The following is a 20142-nucleotide window of genomic DNA, read 5'->3' on the forward strand; positions in this document are numbered from 1 at the left end:
CAAGATACTTGAACTCCTCCACTTGTGATGTTTTTCATATGTAATACAATAAATCCATTACATGTGAATATAGATGACAGTAAAGCACATGTAAAACAGCCATGTAAAGTCAAGTGATTTACAATTTACATTTGATCTGTTTATTACTAGAAAAGGCTTGTTTTTACTGTTTGTTTGTGCTTTTTGATGTTACAGAAAATAGTAGTGATAAGGTTGGTAACCCGAGCGTTGCTAAAATACCTAGATTGCATTTGTTTAAGATTCAGAAAGGAGACAGCTACAAATCTTTATACAATAAATGATATATTTACTGAAAGAGTCATCACCTATAAATATCTTTGGTTTTGGCTTGATGAAAACATATCCTTTAAAATACATATCTCGGGATTGTGTAACAAAATTATCAAAATCAAAATTATAATTTTATTATAGAAACAAATCTTGTATCCCATTGAATTGTTCAAGCAACCTTTGTTTCTGTACTAGATTATGAAGATATAATATACATGCAGACTTCAGCCTCTACTTTAAAACTTTTAGATACACTCTTTGCTTCAGCCCTTCGTTTCATAATAGATGCTGAATTTAAAACCCATCACTGTACACTCTATGGAAAAGTAGGTTAGCCATGTCATGTCAGCTATGTCAGAAAAGAACAACATTGTATAAAATGTATTTATAACGGACTACTTGATAGACTGCCTGAATATTTCACTTGTTTATTAAACTTTAATACAGGAACTTTTAATACAATATCTAATGATTGTCTATGTCTAAAAACTGCACCAAAACTGAAATGGGAAAAAAAGAAACTTTTTTGCTTCCCAAAAATTAAATGCATTTCAAGGCCATGGAAAACTGGATACATTGGTGCCACTAATTTAATAATCTGCTGGTAAATTTATAATCACACATGTAAGCATGAGTGCTCTCATTGGGCCTGTATAAATAAAGATAAATAAAATATACACAGGTGTTGTCCTTCTACAACCAGGTTTTGCTCTGGTGGTATATGAAAAAACAAAATTTACTGCAGCCAAACAGAAAGCATTCACACAAAAGCTTTTATATAGGATCATTTCTGTTGCTAGGAAGGACCATTTCTGTTTTTGTATGTTCAGTTTTGGTACCCTCTGCTGGTCTCTAATGAGATGACACATGTAAGAAGCAAATGTCATATAATAATCTATTAGTCTGTTTGCTGTTTATAACATCAAAACGCAATAGCAACAGTACCAACATGTCTCATACAATATGTATTGGTGAACACTCCTGGTATGCAGTTTCTTCTCCGTACTTTAATCTTCTTCTGAGAGTTGAGGTGAACTATGTAATTTTTGTGGCGAAGGGTTACTTGCTTGTCTCTGTGTTATTGCTTTCCCTAGAATGTTCCACAGTGTTGGTTGCAATATTAAAGGGCCCATATTACGCTATTTTCTGATCTATGTTATAAAGTTGTTCCCTCATAAAAACATACCTGGAGCGTTGTTTTGTTTCATTCACACATGCTTAACACATAAACCCTGTATATTTAGGGTAACAACAGAAACAGAAAACACTCGACTCCATAGGATGTGTTCCACTGTGTATTTAAACACCATACACCTTCACTAGAATCATTTGGATAATGTCAGCTCTGAAATTACAAATCTCTTCCAACTAAAGGTAAAAGGTTGGTGTTAACTTGAAAACTACCACTACATGACATCACAAGTTTGAACAGGGCAGTTGAGCTTTTGAGGTTTGGATAAACTAATAATGCAGGATTACCCAAACTTTTGTGGATGAAACTAATCACAACTCCAGGTATATTTGTGATGATTCTAACATGTCTTAAAACATGTCAATTTTGTGTAATATAGGACCTTTACACTTCTGTAGCTCCATGTAAACAAGCAGATGAGGCCACCAGGGCAAGTCACTGGTCCTGACTAATACATGCTTTTTTTTAAAGCAATAAAAACACCTTTAATTGAATAAATGCAAGATAGTCTATCTTTATGCCATACTGTGGAACATTCCAGCAAAGCAATTGCATCATCCATGGAAACAACTGTTCCTATCAGGAAAGTTCCATCATGCTCCTTTAACAGTGGTGAAGTAACGTATTTTAAAGTGTTACTCAAATTAAAACTACCGGTATATTATGTGTGGTGTTTCCTTGTAGTAAACAATGTATTCATTATCACCTCCCACATTTACAGTTTTCTTTCTGTTTTTCCATTTTACAGTTCGAAATCATCTCCCAGCACCTGGTGTTTGCCAACTGCATCCCTCTCATCCTTAAGTTCTTCAACCAGAATATCATGTCCTACATCAGTGCTAAAAACAGGTAGGTTGAGTTCACCTAGAAACCCATTATCTTAGTGTCTGATCTATGACCGTGTTATAGATAAACTAAGTTTATCCTTACAGCAATGAAAGCACTATATATTTAAAAATTGACACTAGAGCATGAAGTGTCTTGCCCAAAGACACAAGGACACTAAGCATTGCATTTTTAAAATACACAATTACAGTGTGCATTTTAAATATTTAACAGTGCTTAGTTTCGTTGCGCCTTTGGCAAGACACTTAATCCAGCTTGACTCTAGTGTCCATTGGTGTATGAATGAATGTGTGTTTTGTGTTAGAGACTCATTGGAGGGATTTGGCTGTCCACATTTGCTATCCACTCTACACGCAGCTAAAAATATAATAAACGAGGTGGTGTAAAGGAATACAGTGTTTATGAAGAAGATATCTGTGGTTTTGAGCTTCCTGCCATATGGAACATTTTAAGTACTTTTTCCCATTCAAAAGATATTATACTTTGTTTTAAATTGGCAATCTGGAATAGTTGTAATTTCAATTATGAGTCAAATAATCAGTTTTTTTTTCGTAGATTTTGGATATATATCAAGCAGCTGTGGTACACAGTTTAGTAGTAGTAGTCCCATTTTAAGTTTAAAAGATGAAGTTTTAAAAGGCCCTTATAGCAAAATTTTCTGATCCATGTCATAATGTTTTCTCATCAAAATATGCCGAGAGTTGTGTTTTGTTTCAGGCTGTGAGTACTTTGTTCCAGTTTATAATGTCATGTGGTAATACAGGAAGTGCTCCACTGTGTTTTTAAACTCCGTACACTTTCACTAGAATCATTTGGATGATTGCAGCCTTGCAGTTGCCAGTCTCTTCTTTTCCATTTTGGGTAATAACCTTTAACACATTATTGTCTGTGTTTTATTTTGCAGTATCTGTGTGCTGGACTTTCCTCACTGCGTGGTCCATGAGATGCCGGAGCTAACCGCTGAGAGCCTGGTGAGTCAAACATACTGGAGATTTATGACTGATAGCACTCAAGATAAAGGTCACTAATGACAGCATGACCTTGTTATTTATTATGTGTGTGTTACAGGAAGCCGGAGATACCAACCAGTTCTGTTGGAGGAACCTGTTTTCATGTATAAATCTATTGAGAATATTAAACAAGCTGACCAAGTGGAAGCACTCCAGAACCATGGTTAGTGCTGGATGTTATAATAAAACTTTGGGACGGTTAAACTGTACCACCAGGCCCAATGGAATTCAAGCCTCGTTCACTATGATGTTATTATGGTGTCACGATCCCTGTCTGTCCTGCCTTATGTGTCTGAGCCTGGAGCTGGGCGGAGATCTTGGCTCCTCCCGTGCGCACCTGGAAGCAATCACAATCAGCTGCACCCGTGGTGGATAAGAGGAGCCAGGACCCGACACTCAGCGCCAGATCGTCCGCGTGTTCATGTGAATACACCTTGCTTGACTCGGTTCATGTTTTTTCCTGCTTTTTACATTGCTTACCAGATACTTTTTGCTCCTCGCCAGATCCCGCTCCTTGGACCAGCTCAGCTCTTCTGTCTTCGACCCCGCTTCCCTGTACCAGTACTGTTCTCCCCATCTCTGACTCAGCTACTCACGCTTCTCCCTTGAATCACGGCAAACTCCTCGTTCCGGACTCACCGTCTGATCTACCGTCATTTGCCTTTTTGCACTTTTGTTAATAAACACTGTTAAAACTTCTTCAAGTTCTGTCTTTTTGGTCCCTCGTGCCTAACGTTGTGACAGAACGATTTGGATGATGGACCAAGATGGACCAATCAGACTCGGGGCCAGATCAAACACTTCACCAGGCGTTTACGCATCATGGAGTGATAATCGGACAACACAAACAGACAATCCGGACCCTGCTTGACTGTAACCAGACCCTCACCCAGCAAGTGTCTCAGCTCACCAACCAGGTCGCCACCCTACTCGCACTTCCGCCCTTGGCTCCTGCGCCGCTGCCACCACCGGGACCATGGTGCTACCCAGTTCTCTGGAGTCGAAGGGCACAGATCCAGACTCATATTCGGGTCAGCCTAACCTCTGTCGGTGCTTTCTCTTCCAATGCTTGTCCATGTTCCAATAACATCCATGATGTTTTACATCTGACGTGGCCAAGACACGTTATATTTGTGGATTGCTGAGGGGGAGGGCACTTCAATGAGCAGAGGATAAGTTCTCAAACACTTCATTAGACCAGATAACCTTTGATAATTTTTTGAGCGAGTTTAAACTGGTCTTTGATCACCCGCATTATCAGGCTGACGCCGCTCCCCGCCTGTTAAGTCTTGCTCAGGGATCCAAGTCTGTGGCAGATTATACAATCGAGTTCTGGACATTGGCTGCGGAGGTGGACTGGACGAACAGTGCGTTAAAGGCCATCTTTTTAAAGGGACTCAATGATCGATTGAAAGATTAACTGGTTTCTCGCGATGCACCCACTGACCTGAGATCTTTGATTTTGCTAGCCAACCGAATTGACAACGGCTTGCAGACGTGCCAGAGAGAGAGACGGCATTCGCCGGTTCGCACCGAGATACGCTTCTCTTCACCACCCCCCGAGGAGCCTATGCAGCTGGGTCGAGCACACTTGTCTGCCGGGGAACGTCTGTTACGCCGCCAGGCAGGGGAATGCTTATATTGTGACAAACAGGGACACTTTCTTGCTACCTGCCCGGTTCGGCCAAACGGGGGTGTCCACCAGTAGCACTGGGAGTACTAGTGGGTAAGCATCTCACCCCAGAGAAAAACAATAACCACTTGAACAACCCCTTACAGCTCTTGCTCTTAATGGGCTGCTTTTAGCCAGAGTTATGCACATCACGGAACCCATCACTCTTGTTTTGTCCGGCAATCACCACGAGACCCGACATTTTCACATCATCTCCAGCCCTTCCTCTCTGCTTGTCTTGTGGCTAGTGGCTCACAACCCGGTCATTGACTGGGTCTGGGGAAACTGCTTACAATCAGCCCCGTCTCCTGCAGGGGGCGCCAACTCCGTACTTAGTCCTTCTCCAGACATGCTGGATCTCTCCGGGTACTCTCGCTTCCTCCCCACCGCCCTTATGATTGCGCCATAGACCTCTTGCCCGGTTCTCCCTTGCCTTCCAGCCGCCTTTTATAACCTTTCCAAGCTGGAACGAGAAACTATGGAGCAGTACATCCGAGATTCCCTGGCCGCAGGCATTATCCATCCGTCCTCCTCTCCTGTGAGCGCAGGTTTTTTCTTTGTGGTGAAAAAGGATAAGACTCTACGTACATGCATTGACTACAGGGGCCTCAACAACATCACTGTTAAAAATAAATACCCCCTTTCTCTCATTGACTCCACCTTTACACCACTCCATGGAGCCACCATTTTTACAAAACTTGACCTGCGGAACACGTACCACTTGGTGCGCATAAGGGAGGGGGACGGGTGGAAGACCGCCTTCAAGACACCATTGGGACACATATCGAGTATCTGGTCATTTGGACTAACCAATGCCCCAGCAGTCTTCCAGGCCCATCAGTGACGTCCTTTGAGATTTCCTGAACCATTTTGTCTTTGTGTATCTTGACAACATCCTGATCTTTTTGTAGTCCCCGCAGGAACACCAGTAACATGAACGTATCATGTCCTCCAATGTCTTTTCGAGAATAAGCTCTACGTCAAGGCTGAAAAGTGCAAGTTCCACGCAGATGAGATCAATTTCTTGGGATTCATTGTGGGGCGTGGACAGGTGAGAGCTGACTCTGAGAAAATTAAAGCCGTGACTGATTGGCCAATACCCAATAACCGAAAACAACTCCAGAGGTTTATCGGTTTTGCCAACTTTTATAGACGGTTCATCCGGCACTTTAGCCGTGTGGTTTCACCTCTCACTAAACTCACTTTTTCCAGACAGTTCACTTGGACCTCTGAAGCCCAGCCCGCCTTCAACAAATTGAAGGGCCTCTTCACCTCTGCTCCGATCCTACATCAGCCCGACCCCTCTCACCAGTTCATTGTGGAGGTAGACGCCTCAGACACCGGAGTGGGAGCTGTCCCCTCCCAGAGGTTTGAACCCCATAATCATTCGTTTCCATGTGCTTTCTTCTCTCATCGTTTATCTCCAGTGGAAAGCAACTACAATGCGGGGGATCGCGAGCTACTGGCGGTCAAGCTCGCGTTGGAGGAGTGCCGGCACTGGTTGTAGGGGTGGAGCAACCCTTTTTGGTATGGACTAATCATAAGAATCTGTCCTACATTCAATCTGCCAAATGCCTTAATTCCCGTCAAGCCCGTTGGTTCCTCTTCTTTAGTCGGTTTAATTTTACACTTACCTACTGTCTGGAATCCCGTAACATCAAGCCATACGTCCATTTTTGTCAGTTCGCTCAGGAGGAGTCCACCACCGATCCAGAACCCATCATTCCACCTACCTGTGTTGTCGCAGTCGTCCACTTGGAGATTGAAGACTTGGTCCAGGAGGCTCAATGCAATGACCCTGATTCAGGTAATGGTCCACCTGGCACTCTTTTCGTTCCAGATGCTGCCCGCTCCAAGGTACTGGAATGGATCCATAGCTCTCGGTTCGCCTGTCATCCAGGAGCCAATTGCACACTCTCGCTGTTGGCCTACCGTCGACAGAGACACCAGGTCTTTTGTCTCCGCGTGCCAGATGGGTGCCAGGGGTAAGGCCTCCCATTCGCCACCGTCCAGTCTGCTGCATCCGCTTTCGGTCCCGAAGCGGCCTTGATCCCATGTGGCGGCCTTGGCTCCTCCTATGCGCACCTGGAAGCAATCATAATCAGCTGCACCCGTGGTGGATAAGAGGAGCCAGGACCTGACACTCAGCGCCAGATTGTCTGCATGTTCATGTGAATACACCTTTCTTGGCTCAAGTCATGTTTTTTCCTGCTTTTTACCTTGCTTACCGGATACTTTTTGCTCCTCACCGCTTCTTGGACCAGCTCAGCTCTCCCGTCTTCGACCCTGCTGCCCTTTACTGGTACTGTTCTCCTCATCTCTGACTCAGCTACTCACGCTTCTCCCTTGGATCACTGCAAACTTCTTGCTCCCAACTCACTGTCTGATCTACCGTCATTTGCCTTTTTGCAGTTTTGTAAATCAACACTGTTAAAACTTCCCCGAGTTTTGTCTTTTTGGTCACTCATGCCTAACGTTGCGACATATGGTGACAATAGTTCAGTTGGTAGTGTTTGTTCACTGATGTGAAGGTTAGCAGTTCAAATTCCGCTCTTGACTTACACATCATTGGTTGACCCACAGGCTGATGGTGTGATTCTAGTGCGATTGCAGACAAATGAATACTGTTGTTGTGTCCTTGATCCAAGACACTTTACCCACCCACTTAACCCCATTCACTGATGAATGAATGTGTGTGAATGTGTGTGTGGTTCCTTGATATAAAGTGCTTTGAGTGCCTTGAAGGTGGAGAAGCTCCTTTATAAAAATGTGACCATTTAAGTCTGTTGAACTACTCTATGGTGTGAGCTGTCACTTTTGATCATGGCTCTAAAGAGTCGTTGAATAAAGTTATTAGTTATTTGTAATTATTACACCAGTTGTCCAGCATTCATATTCTAACTCTTTTTCTCAGATGCTTGTAGTTTTTAAATCGGCTCCAATCCTGAAGCGAGCGCTGAAGGTGAAACAGGCCATGATGCAGCTGTATGTGCTGAAGCTACTGAAGATCCAAACCAAGTACCTGGGCCGACAGTGGAGGAAGAGCAATATGAAAACCATGTCTGCTATCTACCAGAAGGTCCGACACAGACTCAACGATGATTGGGCCTATGGGAATGGTAGGTGTTGCTCTGTTTAAGATGTGGAGTTGGCTTTTTTATATTCTGTTTAATCAACTAACAACTCAGTTAGTCAATTAACCAATTCAATTCCAGGTATTATTATCACTGCCGTGTATGTCCTGGGGTTGTGCATGTGTGTGTCTCTATGGAATTTCTGCATTTATATAAAATCCAATCCAACGTCCTGCCTCTGTTACCATAGCGACAGGAGGAGGGGGACTTTTCAGGGACAGCCCAGATTTTGCCAGCAGCACCACTGTATGGAGGATGGAGGAGGAAAAGAGGTTAAAGAGTAAAAAATGAACCATATGGGGGAGGCACTGATTTTGCTGCCAACTGAGTGAATATGTGCTAAAATTACATATTCCTTCTCAGCAATTAGCTAGCGCACAATATTATATCTGGTCAGGGCAATATACTGCAATGTGAATCATTTATCTTATTACCCAATGTAAACCGGAATAGAATATTTAAAATAATAGATGTATTTCCTTTAAACTTCCTTACATTTCTACAAAACAACAAAAACAAAATACACACATACACATATGCATGTAAGGACAAGTACAAAAAAGACACCAAGCTGCACTACAACAAAATATTCCTAACAGAGGTGGGACAAGACTAAATTCAGTCCATGAGAATGAGACAAGATGACATTTTGGCTCTAGCTCACTGTGTCTGTGACCCCAAGGCATTCCCAGGCCAGCCGAGAGACATAGTCCCTCCAGCGTGTCCTGGGTCTTCCCCGGGGCCTCCTCCCGGTGGGACATGCCCAGAACACCTCCCTAGGGAGGCGTCCAGGAGGCATCCTGAGCAGATGACTGAGCCACCTCAGCTGGCTCCTCTCGACGTGTAGGAGCAGCGGCTCTACTCCGAGCTCCTCTCGTGTGACTGAGCTCCTCACCCTATCCCTAAGGGTGCGCCCAGCCACCCTCTGGAGGAAACTCATTTCGGCCGCTTGTATCCGCGATCTTGTCCTTTTGGTCATTACCCAGAGCTCATGACCATAGGTGAGGGTAGGAACGTAAATTGACCGGTAAATCGAGAGCTTCGCCTTCTGACTCAGCTCCTTCTTCACCACAACAGACCGATACAGCGACCGCATCACTGCAGACGCTGCACCGATCTGCCTGTCAATCTCGCGCTCCATCCTTCCCTCACTCGTGAACAAGACCCCGAGATACTTGAACTCCTCCACTTGAGGCAGAGACTCACCACCCAGGGGAGAGGGCAAACCACCTTTTTCCAGTCAAGAACCATGGCCACGGATTTGGAGGAGCTGATTCTCATCCAAGCCGCTTCACACTCGGCTGCAAACTGCCCCAGTGCCTGCTGCAGGTCCTGGCTCAAAGAAGCCCACAGACCACATCATCGGCAAACAGCAGAGATGAGATCCTGTGGTTCCCAAACCAGACCCCCTCCAGCCCCTGGCTGCGCCTAGAAATTCTGTCCATAAATATAATTAACAGAACCGGTGACAAAGTGCAGCCCTGGCGGAGTCCAACATGCACCGGGAACAGGTCTGACTTACTGCCGGCAATGCGAACACAGCTCCTGCTCCGGTCATACAGGGACCGGACAGCCCTTAGCAAAGAGCCCCGGATCCCACATTCCCAGAGCACCCCCCAAAGGACACCACGAGGGACACGGTCGAATGCCTTCTCCAGGTCCACAAAACACGTGGACTGGTTGGGCAAACTCCCATGAACCCTTGAGGACCCGATGGAGAGTATAAAGCTGGTCCAGTGTTCCACAACCAGGACGAAAACCACACTGCTCCTCCTGAGGGCTGAGGAGTGTGATTCCCCTGTAATTGGAACACACGCTCCGGTCCCCGTTCTTATACAGAGGGACCACCACCCCGGTCTGCCAGTCCAGTGGTACTGTCCCTGACTGCCACGTGATGTTGCAGAGACGTGTCAGCCAAGACAGTCCCACAACATCCTGACTTGAGGTACTCAGGACGGATCTCGTCCACCCCCAGAGCCTTGCCACCGAGGAGCTTGCCAACCACCTCGGTGACTTCTGCCAGGGTGATGGTTGAGTCCGCCTCCGGGTCCCCAGTCTCTGCTTCCTCCTCAGAAGACATGATGGGGGGATTGAGGAGATGCTCAAAGTATTCCTTCCACCACCCGACAACATCCCCAGTTGAGGTGAGCAGCTCTCCACCCGCACTGTAAACAGTGTTGGTGAAGCACTGCTTCCCCCTCCTGAGGCGTTGGACGGTTTGCCAGAATTTCTTTGAGGCCGTCCAATAGTCCTCCTCCATGGCCTCCCCAAACTCCTCCCAACCTCGAGTTTTTGCCTCTGTGACCGCACGAGCCGCGGCACGCTTGGCCTGCCGGTACTCATCGGCTGCTTCAGGAGTCCCACGAGCCCACAAAGCTCTATAGGACTCCTTCTTCAACTTGACGGCATCCCTTACTTCCGGTGTCCACTACCGGGTTCGAGGATTGCCACGGCGACAAGCACCGCAGACCTTACAACCACAGCTACGAGGGGCCGCATCGACAATAGAGGTGGAGAACATGGCCCACTCGGAGTCCATGTCCCCAACCTCCCCCGGGATCAGGGAGAAGTTCTCCCGGACGTGTGAGTTGAAGACCCCCCTGACAGAAGGCTCTGCCAGACGTTACCAACAGACCCTCACCCTTGGGCCTGCCAGGTCTGTCCGGCTTCCTCCTCCGCCAGCGGATCCAACTCACCACCAGGTGGTGATCGGTTGACAGCTCAGCCCCTCTCTTCACCCGAGTGTCCAAGACACATGGCCGGAGATCAGATGACACGACAACAAAGTCGATCATCGACCTCCGACCTAGGGTGTCCTGGTGCCATGTGCACTGATGGACACCCTTGTGCTCGAACATGGTGTTTGTTATGGACAAACTGCGACTAGCACAGAAGTCCAATAACAGAACACCACTCGAGTTCAGATCAGGGAGGCCGTTCTTCCCAATCACGCCCCTCCAGGTGTCACTGTCGTTACCCACATGGGCGTTGAAGTCCCCCAGGAGAACAATGGAGTCCCCGTTCGGTGCACTGCCTAGTGCACCTCCCAGGGACTCCAAGAAGGCCGGGTACTCTGCACTGCTGTTTGGCCCGTAGGCCGACTTAACAGTGAGAGACCTGTCCCCGACCCGAAGGCGCAAGGACGCAACCCTCTCCTTCACCGGGGTGAACCCCAACACGAAGTATGTATTTATTTATTATACTTTAAAATTAGCATTAGCATTAACAAGTTTCCTCTGGTGAAGCATTTTATTTGTGTAATTTTTTTACACGTTGTCAGCGACATCCACCCACAACTAGCTGTCCACTGCCTTATCTTTATCTATGTATTAATTTAAGCACTACACAGGAAAAACCTTAGAGATACAACTAGCCAGGAAGTAGTGACACTAACAGTGAGGTTGCCAGGTGCTATTGTGCACAGAGCCAGTGTGCGGTTCAGTTCACAATTTTGGCCTCACATTTTTAGGCCTGAGCCCCCCATGCACTCATCGTTGCAGTCATGTGCCCCGTTGCAGTCTGTTGGGTTATCCCAAGCAATAAAGTCAATCAGACCCATGTGTTTTTTTTTTGCACCGTATTGCCATGGCGATGTCCCAAACTGCCAATGTTATCCTAATGGGAATGCTCCCAAATTTTATCAGAAAAATATTAGTTTCATGGCATATTGTGAAATTTGGCACAATGACTCTTCATGTCACCCTCATCAAAAAAGTCAATCTGACCCATGTCATATTTTTCACTGGGTTGCCATGGATATGCGCGAAAGGGCCTATGTTATCCTAATGGGAAAATGTACACATTTTCGTACATTTCAAAGTCTTATGACAACTTATTCGCGGAATGTGAATTTTGGCACAGTAACTCTTCAGGTCGTTCCCGTCAAAGTCCTGGGGCCAAGTTTGTATTTTGCACGGTGTTGCCATGGCGATGCCTGGAAAAAAACATGTTTTTGCAGGTTTATGCATCAGTCCTTCCACTGTGTGTAGGCTTTGTTTAGTGACAAATACAGCCCAAAGCAGCAATAACATGGACAAAACTGGCGCGTTAGCACCTCCTGCAGAGAGTGCTGGGTCGGCCTAGTGCGAAGCACGCCACCCCCCACGGGCCGTTCGATTGTGGCTTTAATTTATTCTTTCTTCTGCTCTTTGAGCAGGAATTTGACCCACTGAACATATTCAAAAACATACCAAATTTTGCCCAAAATTCAGGTCTGCCAAAAAATTCATTTTTTTTAATATGTTGCATCATTGGGCATAAAAAATGGGCACGACAGCGCCCCCTGCAAAAGTCAAAATACATTGTGTCAATGGGAGACGTCCCGATGTCAAATTTGCCATAGAGCCACGAAATTCAATACACGCATTCTTCAAGTGATGGCAAACAAAAAATATTATTATGGCCACACGAAAATTTAGTTTTCCCAAATCTTACCAAATTTGACACAAAATTCCCCTGGGTCATCCCATGTGAAAAATATTACTTTCATGGAGTCATGTTAAATTTGGCACCATGACTCTTCATGTCATCCCAATCAAAAAAGTTAATCAGACCCATGTCATACCTTTCACTGGGTTGCCATGGCGATGTGCAAAAGAGTCCATGTTAACCTAGTGGGAAAATTTTCACATTTTTGTACATTTCAAAGTCTCATAAAAACATATTGGCTTCATTGAGGAATGTGAAATTTGGCAGAGTGACTCTTCATGTTGTCCCCGTCACAAAAGTCTGGGGGTCAAGTTTGTATTTTGCACGGTGTTGCCATGGCGATGCCTGGGAAAAGCCATGTTTTTGCATTTTGTGCATCAGCGCTTCCAATGTCTTTTGACTTTGTTTGGTGACAAGTGCAGCCCAACGCTTATGGGCTGCACTTGAATGAAACAGGGACAAGTGGCACGTCAGCGTCACCCACAGGGAGTGCTGGGTCGGCCGAGTGCGAAGCACGGCCCGCGAGGGCCGTTCGATGCCGCTTGTGACTTTAATTATTTTTTTTTGTTTCTTCTTTTGCTTTTGAGCAGGAATTTGACCCCCTGAACATATCGAAAAACTCACCAAATTTTGCCCAAAATTCAGGTCTGCCGAAAAAAAAAAATTTGGCAGACCTTAGGGAGTGCCAGGTTGGCCTCAAGGGCCATTTGATGCCACTTGCTTTAAATTTTTTGGTTTTTCATTTTTATGCTTAGTAGATTCATGTTGAAAGCCATTTTTTTGTTGTTATTTTGCAAAGACAGCCCTTCAGAAAAAACTTTTGTTTGTGAGTGGACTGATTTAGCCAGTCTTGGTTGGCTGGCCTGGAAAAACCTTGGGGTCCCACTGGAGGACAGGGAGGAAGTGTCTTGGGTGTTAAGTCTGGGAGTCCCTGCTCAGACTGCTGCCCCTGCAACCTGATCCCGGATAAGTAAATAAGGAAAAAATTGATGGATAGTTAGAAGATTTGATACAATAGAAAATGTCCCTGAACGATAATATTTGTCTTTTTTCAGATATCGATGCACGGCCATGGGACTTCCAGGCAGAGGAGTGCGCTTTGAGAGAAAGCATTGAAAAGTTCAACAGCCGACGCTACGATAGAAACAAAAACTGGGACTTCACCCCCGTGGACAACTGCCTCCAGAGTGTCTTGGGTCAGAGAGTGGAGCTGCCTGAAGACTTCCACTACAGCTATGAAATGTGGCTAGAGAGAGAGGTCTTCTCCCAGCCAATCCAATGGGAGGGGCTGCTGCAGAATCCATAGGAGGAAGAGATAAGGGAGGGAGTAGGATACAAAGGTCAAATAGGGCAGAGAATGATGTTTAAATGCCTTGAAGACCTGCTATATTGTTGTCCAAGTAGATCAGAAGAAATAAGAATCTGTAGAAGATGAGAGTACTGGAAATTTTAACTCAGTTTATTACTGCATGGCCAGTTGAATAGTAAATTAATGTTTACCATTCCAATCGAAGAGTTTTATCTGTTAAGTAATGCAATTTAACATATTGTCCATATTCCAAACCCGATTGAGTATATTTGGTATTTGATAACTCAAATACAGGGCTGAATACACAACCAGTTATGCATTGTTTTAGAGGTATTAGTGGGTGATATTGACAAAAATATATGGACCTGTCCTGAATCATCCATTGGAGAGAACAGTAAAAAGTACAATTTGGTAACAGTGGTGGAGATTCAAATATTGCACAAAATGTAAATTACGTTATAGACTTCTTTGGATGATTGCACTAAAGGTTTCTGTTCATCTTTTGTCTATTTTCTTATTAGACAATGCACATATTCTAATTAAAATACCAATTAATACATTGTCTTGTAGAAAATATATCACCCATCTCTGTTTAGAGGCTATAACAAGAACTACTCTGGGATAGGCAAGGAAAGTTTATCTTTACAGCAGAATGCATACAGAAAGTAATTCAAAGTGCTTTACAGAATAAGAAAGACATTAAAATCACAATACAACAAATCAGAACATAAATAATCATCATAAAATTAACATTAAAAGAGAAGAGTGCAGAATAAAAACCCTTCAGTCAAAAGCACAGCTAAAGCTCTGAGCTTGGATTTAAACATTGTCAAAGTAGAGGCATGTCTTACATGTTCAGGGAGACTATTCCAGGTTTTAGCTGTATAAAACTAAAGCATATTTCCCATGTTCAAGTTCAAGTCTGAGTTCATTATTACTCCTAGTAACCTTAGTTATCTGAACAGAGAAAAACAGCTGTATGTTGAATACATAGACTGTATATATAAATACACATAGCTAATCTGCTAGCCGCTGTGTTCCAAATGGGAAGTGAATATGGGTGCGCTCCATCCACTCTGCCTCCAATTCACTTTCTATTGAAAAACTGTTACCCCTCTCTCCCTAACTGCTCCTGTCAGGCTTGTCATTTTGGTCTTTTTCGCTATTGTGTCCATAACTCAAAATATGAACATTAATAACAGACCAATGCTTAGCACTTCTGTCAATCAAAATGCAACAGGTTTGATTGACATTGCTAACCGCCCGTTCCTTGCCAAACCAGTGGTGCGGACGGGAAGGGGCTTTATCTTCAACATTCTCACTCTAGATTGGCACTTTGGTTGTTATGATACTTGTGGTTAGAATTCCAAATAAGGAACTCGGGTCCAAATTCGCACTCTCGCACTCCCTTAATCAACTTCTTTATACAGTCTATGGTTCAATTCCCAATAGCAGTAAACATTCAAAATGAGGATCATCTCAGTTTTAGAAATGTGCTTCCACCTATGGATTAAGAACAGGACACAGTCGATCAAAATGAATGGAGCCACTTTGAAGATGCACAAGATGATGAGTTTTGCTGAACAGTGCTTATGACTACAGTGAATATACTACACACTGGATGTACACTGCCCCAACTTCAGTTCTCTGTCAGACACTATTTTGAACCTTGGTGCTGATTTGACTCCTTAAAGACTTAATTTTATTTTGGGTTCATTTTCAGATTAATTATTTTTAAAGAGTTGACGGTATATAATTTTAGACGTTTTATACAATGTTTATTGGATTGTATTTTTACTGTTAAATTTGAATGTTTCCAGATGCTTTTTCTTAAAGGGGTTGATTCTTGCCACAGGGTCAGATATGGAAGATATTTATAAATGAAAATGAGAAACAGCTCTGTATGGTCTGCTCGTATGATATATGTACAGATGTATTCTGTATATAAAAAGGGTATTTACCCATGTAATATGAAGACATTTAAGGGAAATTTACTTCTATAATTTAAAAGAAATGTATCCACTTAACACAGTAGATTAAAACACAAATGCTATTTTTAGCCCTTATATGAATCCTGAATGAAAGACAGCATCTAGTTAGACGTATACACCAACTTTTGTCCACAAATTCTGTTTATGGTACCTTTTTTAGCAGTGGTGGAAGGTAACAAAGTACAAATAGCAATGACGATGTACTTATTACTATCTGTAATTTACTTAAATTTTACAGTTGATATTTTTTACTTTTACTTTATTATATTTGAGAGCCGGTACTTTCTACTCTACTACATTTTTGAACAGGACTGAAAAGTAAAAAGTACTTTTGATTTGAGGGGTTATTCTTACCATGTTTGTGGTAACATCCAGACTAAAGTTTTAGAGCTGTGGTTTTGAACAAACAAAAATAAATACACAAAATTCATAATAAAAGTCAAGAAATTGATTCAATATCATACATACATTTAACATTTTAACAAATTAATATTTGTGTGAAATAATTTCCTTTTTCTTCTTTAAGTACAACAGGTACTTAAATTATTTATTTATTTTTTTTCATGTGATACTTTTACTTGAGTCACTTTTTGCCTTTGTATCTGTACTTTTACTTAAGTAACAAAATTGAGTACTTCATCCACCACTGCTTTTTAAGTATGAAAATGCAAGTTTCTTGGAATATGCTGATGTTTTGGACTTGTAACAATACAGTTTGACAACAAAAATATATCAGAACTATAAAAAACTCCTTGGTGATTCACAACACCCCCAACAGCACAATATGTGAAGGAATGAGCTCCTATCGGCCTTTGAATACGCTGCCAGACTTGCTTGGAAGAACACAAATATACAAATCTTTCTTTTAACTACCTAAGGGACATTTATTAACAAACTTGAGGACACATTTAAAGTGTTTTCTGGAAAATAATCTCTTTGGAAACACAAATATAAGCACAGAAGAGCATGGGCACTGATGTGTGGAGTGTGTGGTCCATCAGATACCATATTGTAAGAGAGATGTCAAGTAATTTCCATACACCGTCACAATAGGTATGTTCTGATGTGTGTTGTGAAAATGTGCATGGTCACCATTTTGTTCACTGTTGAACTCTTTTGTATTGGCTTTTTGTCAAATAACATGGTGATTGTGAAATGCAAATTACTTTTCTTCTACAGAACAATAACTATATAGACTCAGGTGAATGGAGACATTTCATACAAGGTACAGGCTTCCATTTTATTCACTAGCTCAATATTTTCTGAGATTCAAAAAGCATCTCAACATGTCTACAAGCACCTGCTATAATGTATATACTAGTGCAGACATTACATTCACTTTTGTAGCTTGTGCCAAATTTTAGTGCCATTTTAAACTTAAAGGGCTCATATTACACTATTTTCTGGTCTATGTTATAATGTTTCCTCATCAAAAACATACCTGAAGTTGTGTTTTGTTTCATTCACACATGCGTGTCTCTCAAACAGAAAACACTCCAATTTGTGACGGCAGTAATACACCTTCACGGCGAGAATCATCTGGATAATTTCAGCCCTGGAATTGCCAAGTTCCACTTAATTAAAAGGTAAAAGGTAGCTGCTAGCTTGAGAACAAGCCTACCTCTTCATCACAAGGTGGTACAGAGCATTTTGAGCTTTGGAGATGTGGACAGACTAATAATAAAGGGTTACTCAAACATGTGCAAATGAAACAAAACACAAGTGTTTGAGGAGATAACAGCATTATAACATGGAATAAAGCTCACAATAGTGAATTTTGTGTAATGTAGGACCTTTAAATTCAACCAACCTTTACTTATTCAAAACCATCCAACCCAAGCTTGCAATACAATAATTTTCTACCTTCAGTTCAATCAATGAAAATGATTCTTTCTTGTATCTGACAAAAGAAACAGTTTGGGTTATTATGCACGTATGTTGGGTCGTTTTCACACTGGTTAGGTTGAGTTAGGTCGACGTACAAGAGCATTCGAGGGGACGCAAGCATGTGAAGTTGGGCGATCAGCTGGTAGACTCTCATATGACTCATGGTGAGTGTTTGAACTGAATGATATGTATGTGAACAAGGCCGTCCCAAAAGTAAAGTAAACAACCAAATCTAGTACACACAGGGGTCGGTCCACAGTCTGCACTAACATGTGTGAAATCGACCTTACTTTCAATGTGTGTGTAATTTTTTGTGTCACTGTTAAAGATTACTTGCATTGTTCAGGGGTCATGTGCAATTTGTGCTTTATGGAGGCATTATACAATTGAATGATAAACTACAAAACTAAAGTTGCATATTAAATTGTGCTGAACAACTGTTGGTGTTAGGATTGTGATTACATTTGTTGATGTGTTGATTTATCCGCCAGTCTAATTACAGGTGGTAGCTTTAAAGACCTGGCCTAATTCTAAAGGCATCATTTAACATTTCAAAGCTACATATCCTTTGAATTGTAAGAAGTAAGAATATATGCTTTTCAAGGTATTTTTGAGCAATAAAAACAATGAAATGATGATGAAATAAATGCAAGATGGATATGTTTAATGTCCTACTGTGGAACATTCCAGTCAAGGTGACATCTCATGGAGACAAGTAGATACCATTAGAAAAGTTACGTAGTGTACCTTAACTTAACAAAATTACATTTACCATGCAAAACTAGTGACACACCTGCAGTTTACCTTTACAATAGGATATTTTGTCTCAATTCATGTTAAATATCATGTTTCAATCTCAGTCCCAGAGCTGCTTTAACATAAAACTCTCCAATCCACACCAATCCTGATGAATCTGTGAAGGATCCTTGGCCATTCAGCCTACAATAGTTACATTATTAGATTAGTACATTGAAAGAGGCACTATGTAGCTTTTATGATGGAGAGTCACTAGCTTTTTTGTCTCCATGGAGATGTTACTGCTTTCCATGGAATACTCCTCAGTATGGCAATAAGCTTATCTATCTCTATGGGGACAAGCAAATCAGATCTGTGGAGAGGCAACCCCACTCACTGTAAAAAAGAATGCATGTTTTTTGAGCAATAAAAACATCTTAATAAAAGTTTACAAGTTTAAAGGTCCTATATTACACAAAATTGATTCTTGTGAGCTTCAAGTCATGTTAGAATGTTGTTACCTCCTCAAAAACATAGCTGGAGTTTTCTTTTGTTTCATTCATGCATTTAAGTAATCCTGGATTTTTAGGATGTCTGCATCTCCAAAGCTCAAAATGCTCTGTTCCACCTTGTGATGTCATGAAGTGGTAATTGTCAAGTTAATAGCTATCTTTTACATTTAGTTTAGTAGAGATTGGCAATTCCAGGGCTGAAATTATCCAAATGTTTCAGGTTAAAGTGTAAAGAGTTTAAAAACACAGTGGACCACCCACTTCCTGCATTACCACATGACATCACAAAGTGGAACAGAGTGTTTTTTTTTTATTTGAGAGAAGAACACAACCTAAATATTCAGGGTTTGCATATTAAACATGTGTGAATGAAACAAAACACAACTCCATGTATGTTTGTGATGAGGAAACAACATTATAGCATAGCTCAGTAAAACAACATAATATGGGCACTTTAGTGCCATACTGAGGAACACTCCAGGCAAAGCAACTAACAGCTCCATCAGAAAAGTTACATAGCACCTCTTTAATTTATCTGTATAGCAGGATGATCAGTTTAGAAATGAGATATATACTTGCCTGTTTTGTTTGAAGTGTCCAGTGTAGTATGAGCCATCTGTGAACCTGTATATTCCTGTGTTGTGAAACATACCGTCTTTGAACTCTCCTTCATAGTGTGCTCCAGAGGGAAACTGCAGCGTCCCTTTACCATTTATCTGTGAAGGACATGCACACAATGATGACCACAGGTAATTGAGTTTAACCAAATACAAAATGCACTCACTCTGTCCTCATTCCACTCTCCGCTGTACACGACCCCACTAGCAGAAACATGCTTCCCAGTACCACCCCTCACCATGGCTCCAGAGGCTGACTTATAGCACTGCCCCTCTGTAATAGAAAAGATCACACATGTACCATGTACCACCAAAAAAAATGTACACAGTACACTTTTAACTTACCGTACTTGTCTCCATTTGGAAAAATGTAAGATACTGTCACATGCTGAACCCCTGCTGACACAAGCACGAATTTAGTTATGGGTCAACTATAACTTAAACCTTCCCCACCCTGCACCTACCAGACATTTTACAGCTTTGCAGCAGAGATGAAGATGAACCTTAGTTATTTGAAA

The 20142-nt window shown here is 42.5% G+C and overlaps 2 protein-coding genes across 4 annotated transcripts in view; one reads left to right on the forward strand and one right to left on the reverse strand.

Moving 5' to 3' along the window:
- Positions 1–18192, forward strand: part of strip2 (striatin interacting protein 2) — a 96757-nt gene extending 78565 nt beyond the window's left edge. For all 3 annotated transcript variants that reach the window (XM_055231755.1, XM_055231756.1, XM_055231754.1), the window contains 5 exons: positions 2232–2332; positions 3234–3300; positions 3398–3502; positions 7926–8130; positions 13629–18192. In XM_055231755.1, the coding sequence (XP_055087730.1) occupies positions 2232–2332; positions 3234–3300; positions 3398–3502; positions 7926–8130; positions 13629–13879 (729 nt within the window). In that variant the 3' untranslated portion in view covers positions 13880–18192. The remainder of the gene's footprint in view (positions 1–2231; positions 2333–3233; positions 3301–3397; positions 3503–7925; positions 8131–13628) is intronic.
- A 404-nt stretch (positions 18193–18596) lies between these two features.
- morn2 (MORN repeat containing 2) lies at positions 18597–20095 on the reverse strand. The gene is made up of 5 exons (XM_033989256.1): positions 20089–20095; positions 19970–20020; positions 19792–19898; positions 19587–19723; positions 18597–18699 (listed from the first exon to the last, which is right to left on the reverse strand). Exons 1-5 carry the CDS (start codon positions 20093–20095, stop codon positions 18597–18599), a joined length of 405 nt encoding a protein of 134 aa, XP_033845147.1.
- Positions 20096–20142: the final 47 nt, after the last annotated feature.

The sequence above is a fragment of the Periophthalmus magnuspinnatus genome, chromosome 23 (genome assembly GCF_009829125.3).
Source record: "Periophthalmus magnuspinnatus isolate fPerMag1 chromosome 23, fPerMag1.2.pri, whole genome shotgun sequence".
NCBI classification, from domain to species: domain Eukaryota; kingdom Metazoa; phylum Chordata; class Actinopteri; order Gobiiformes; family Gobiidae; genus Periophthalmus; species Periophthalmus magnuspinnatus.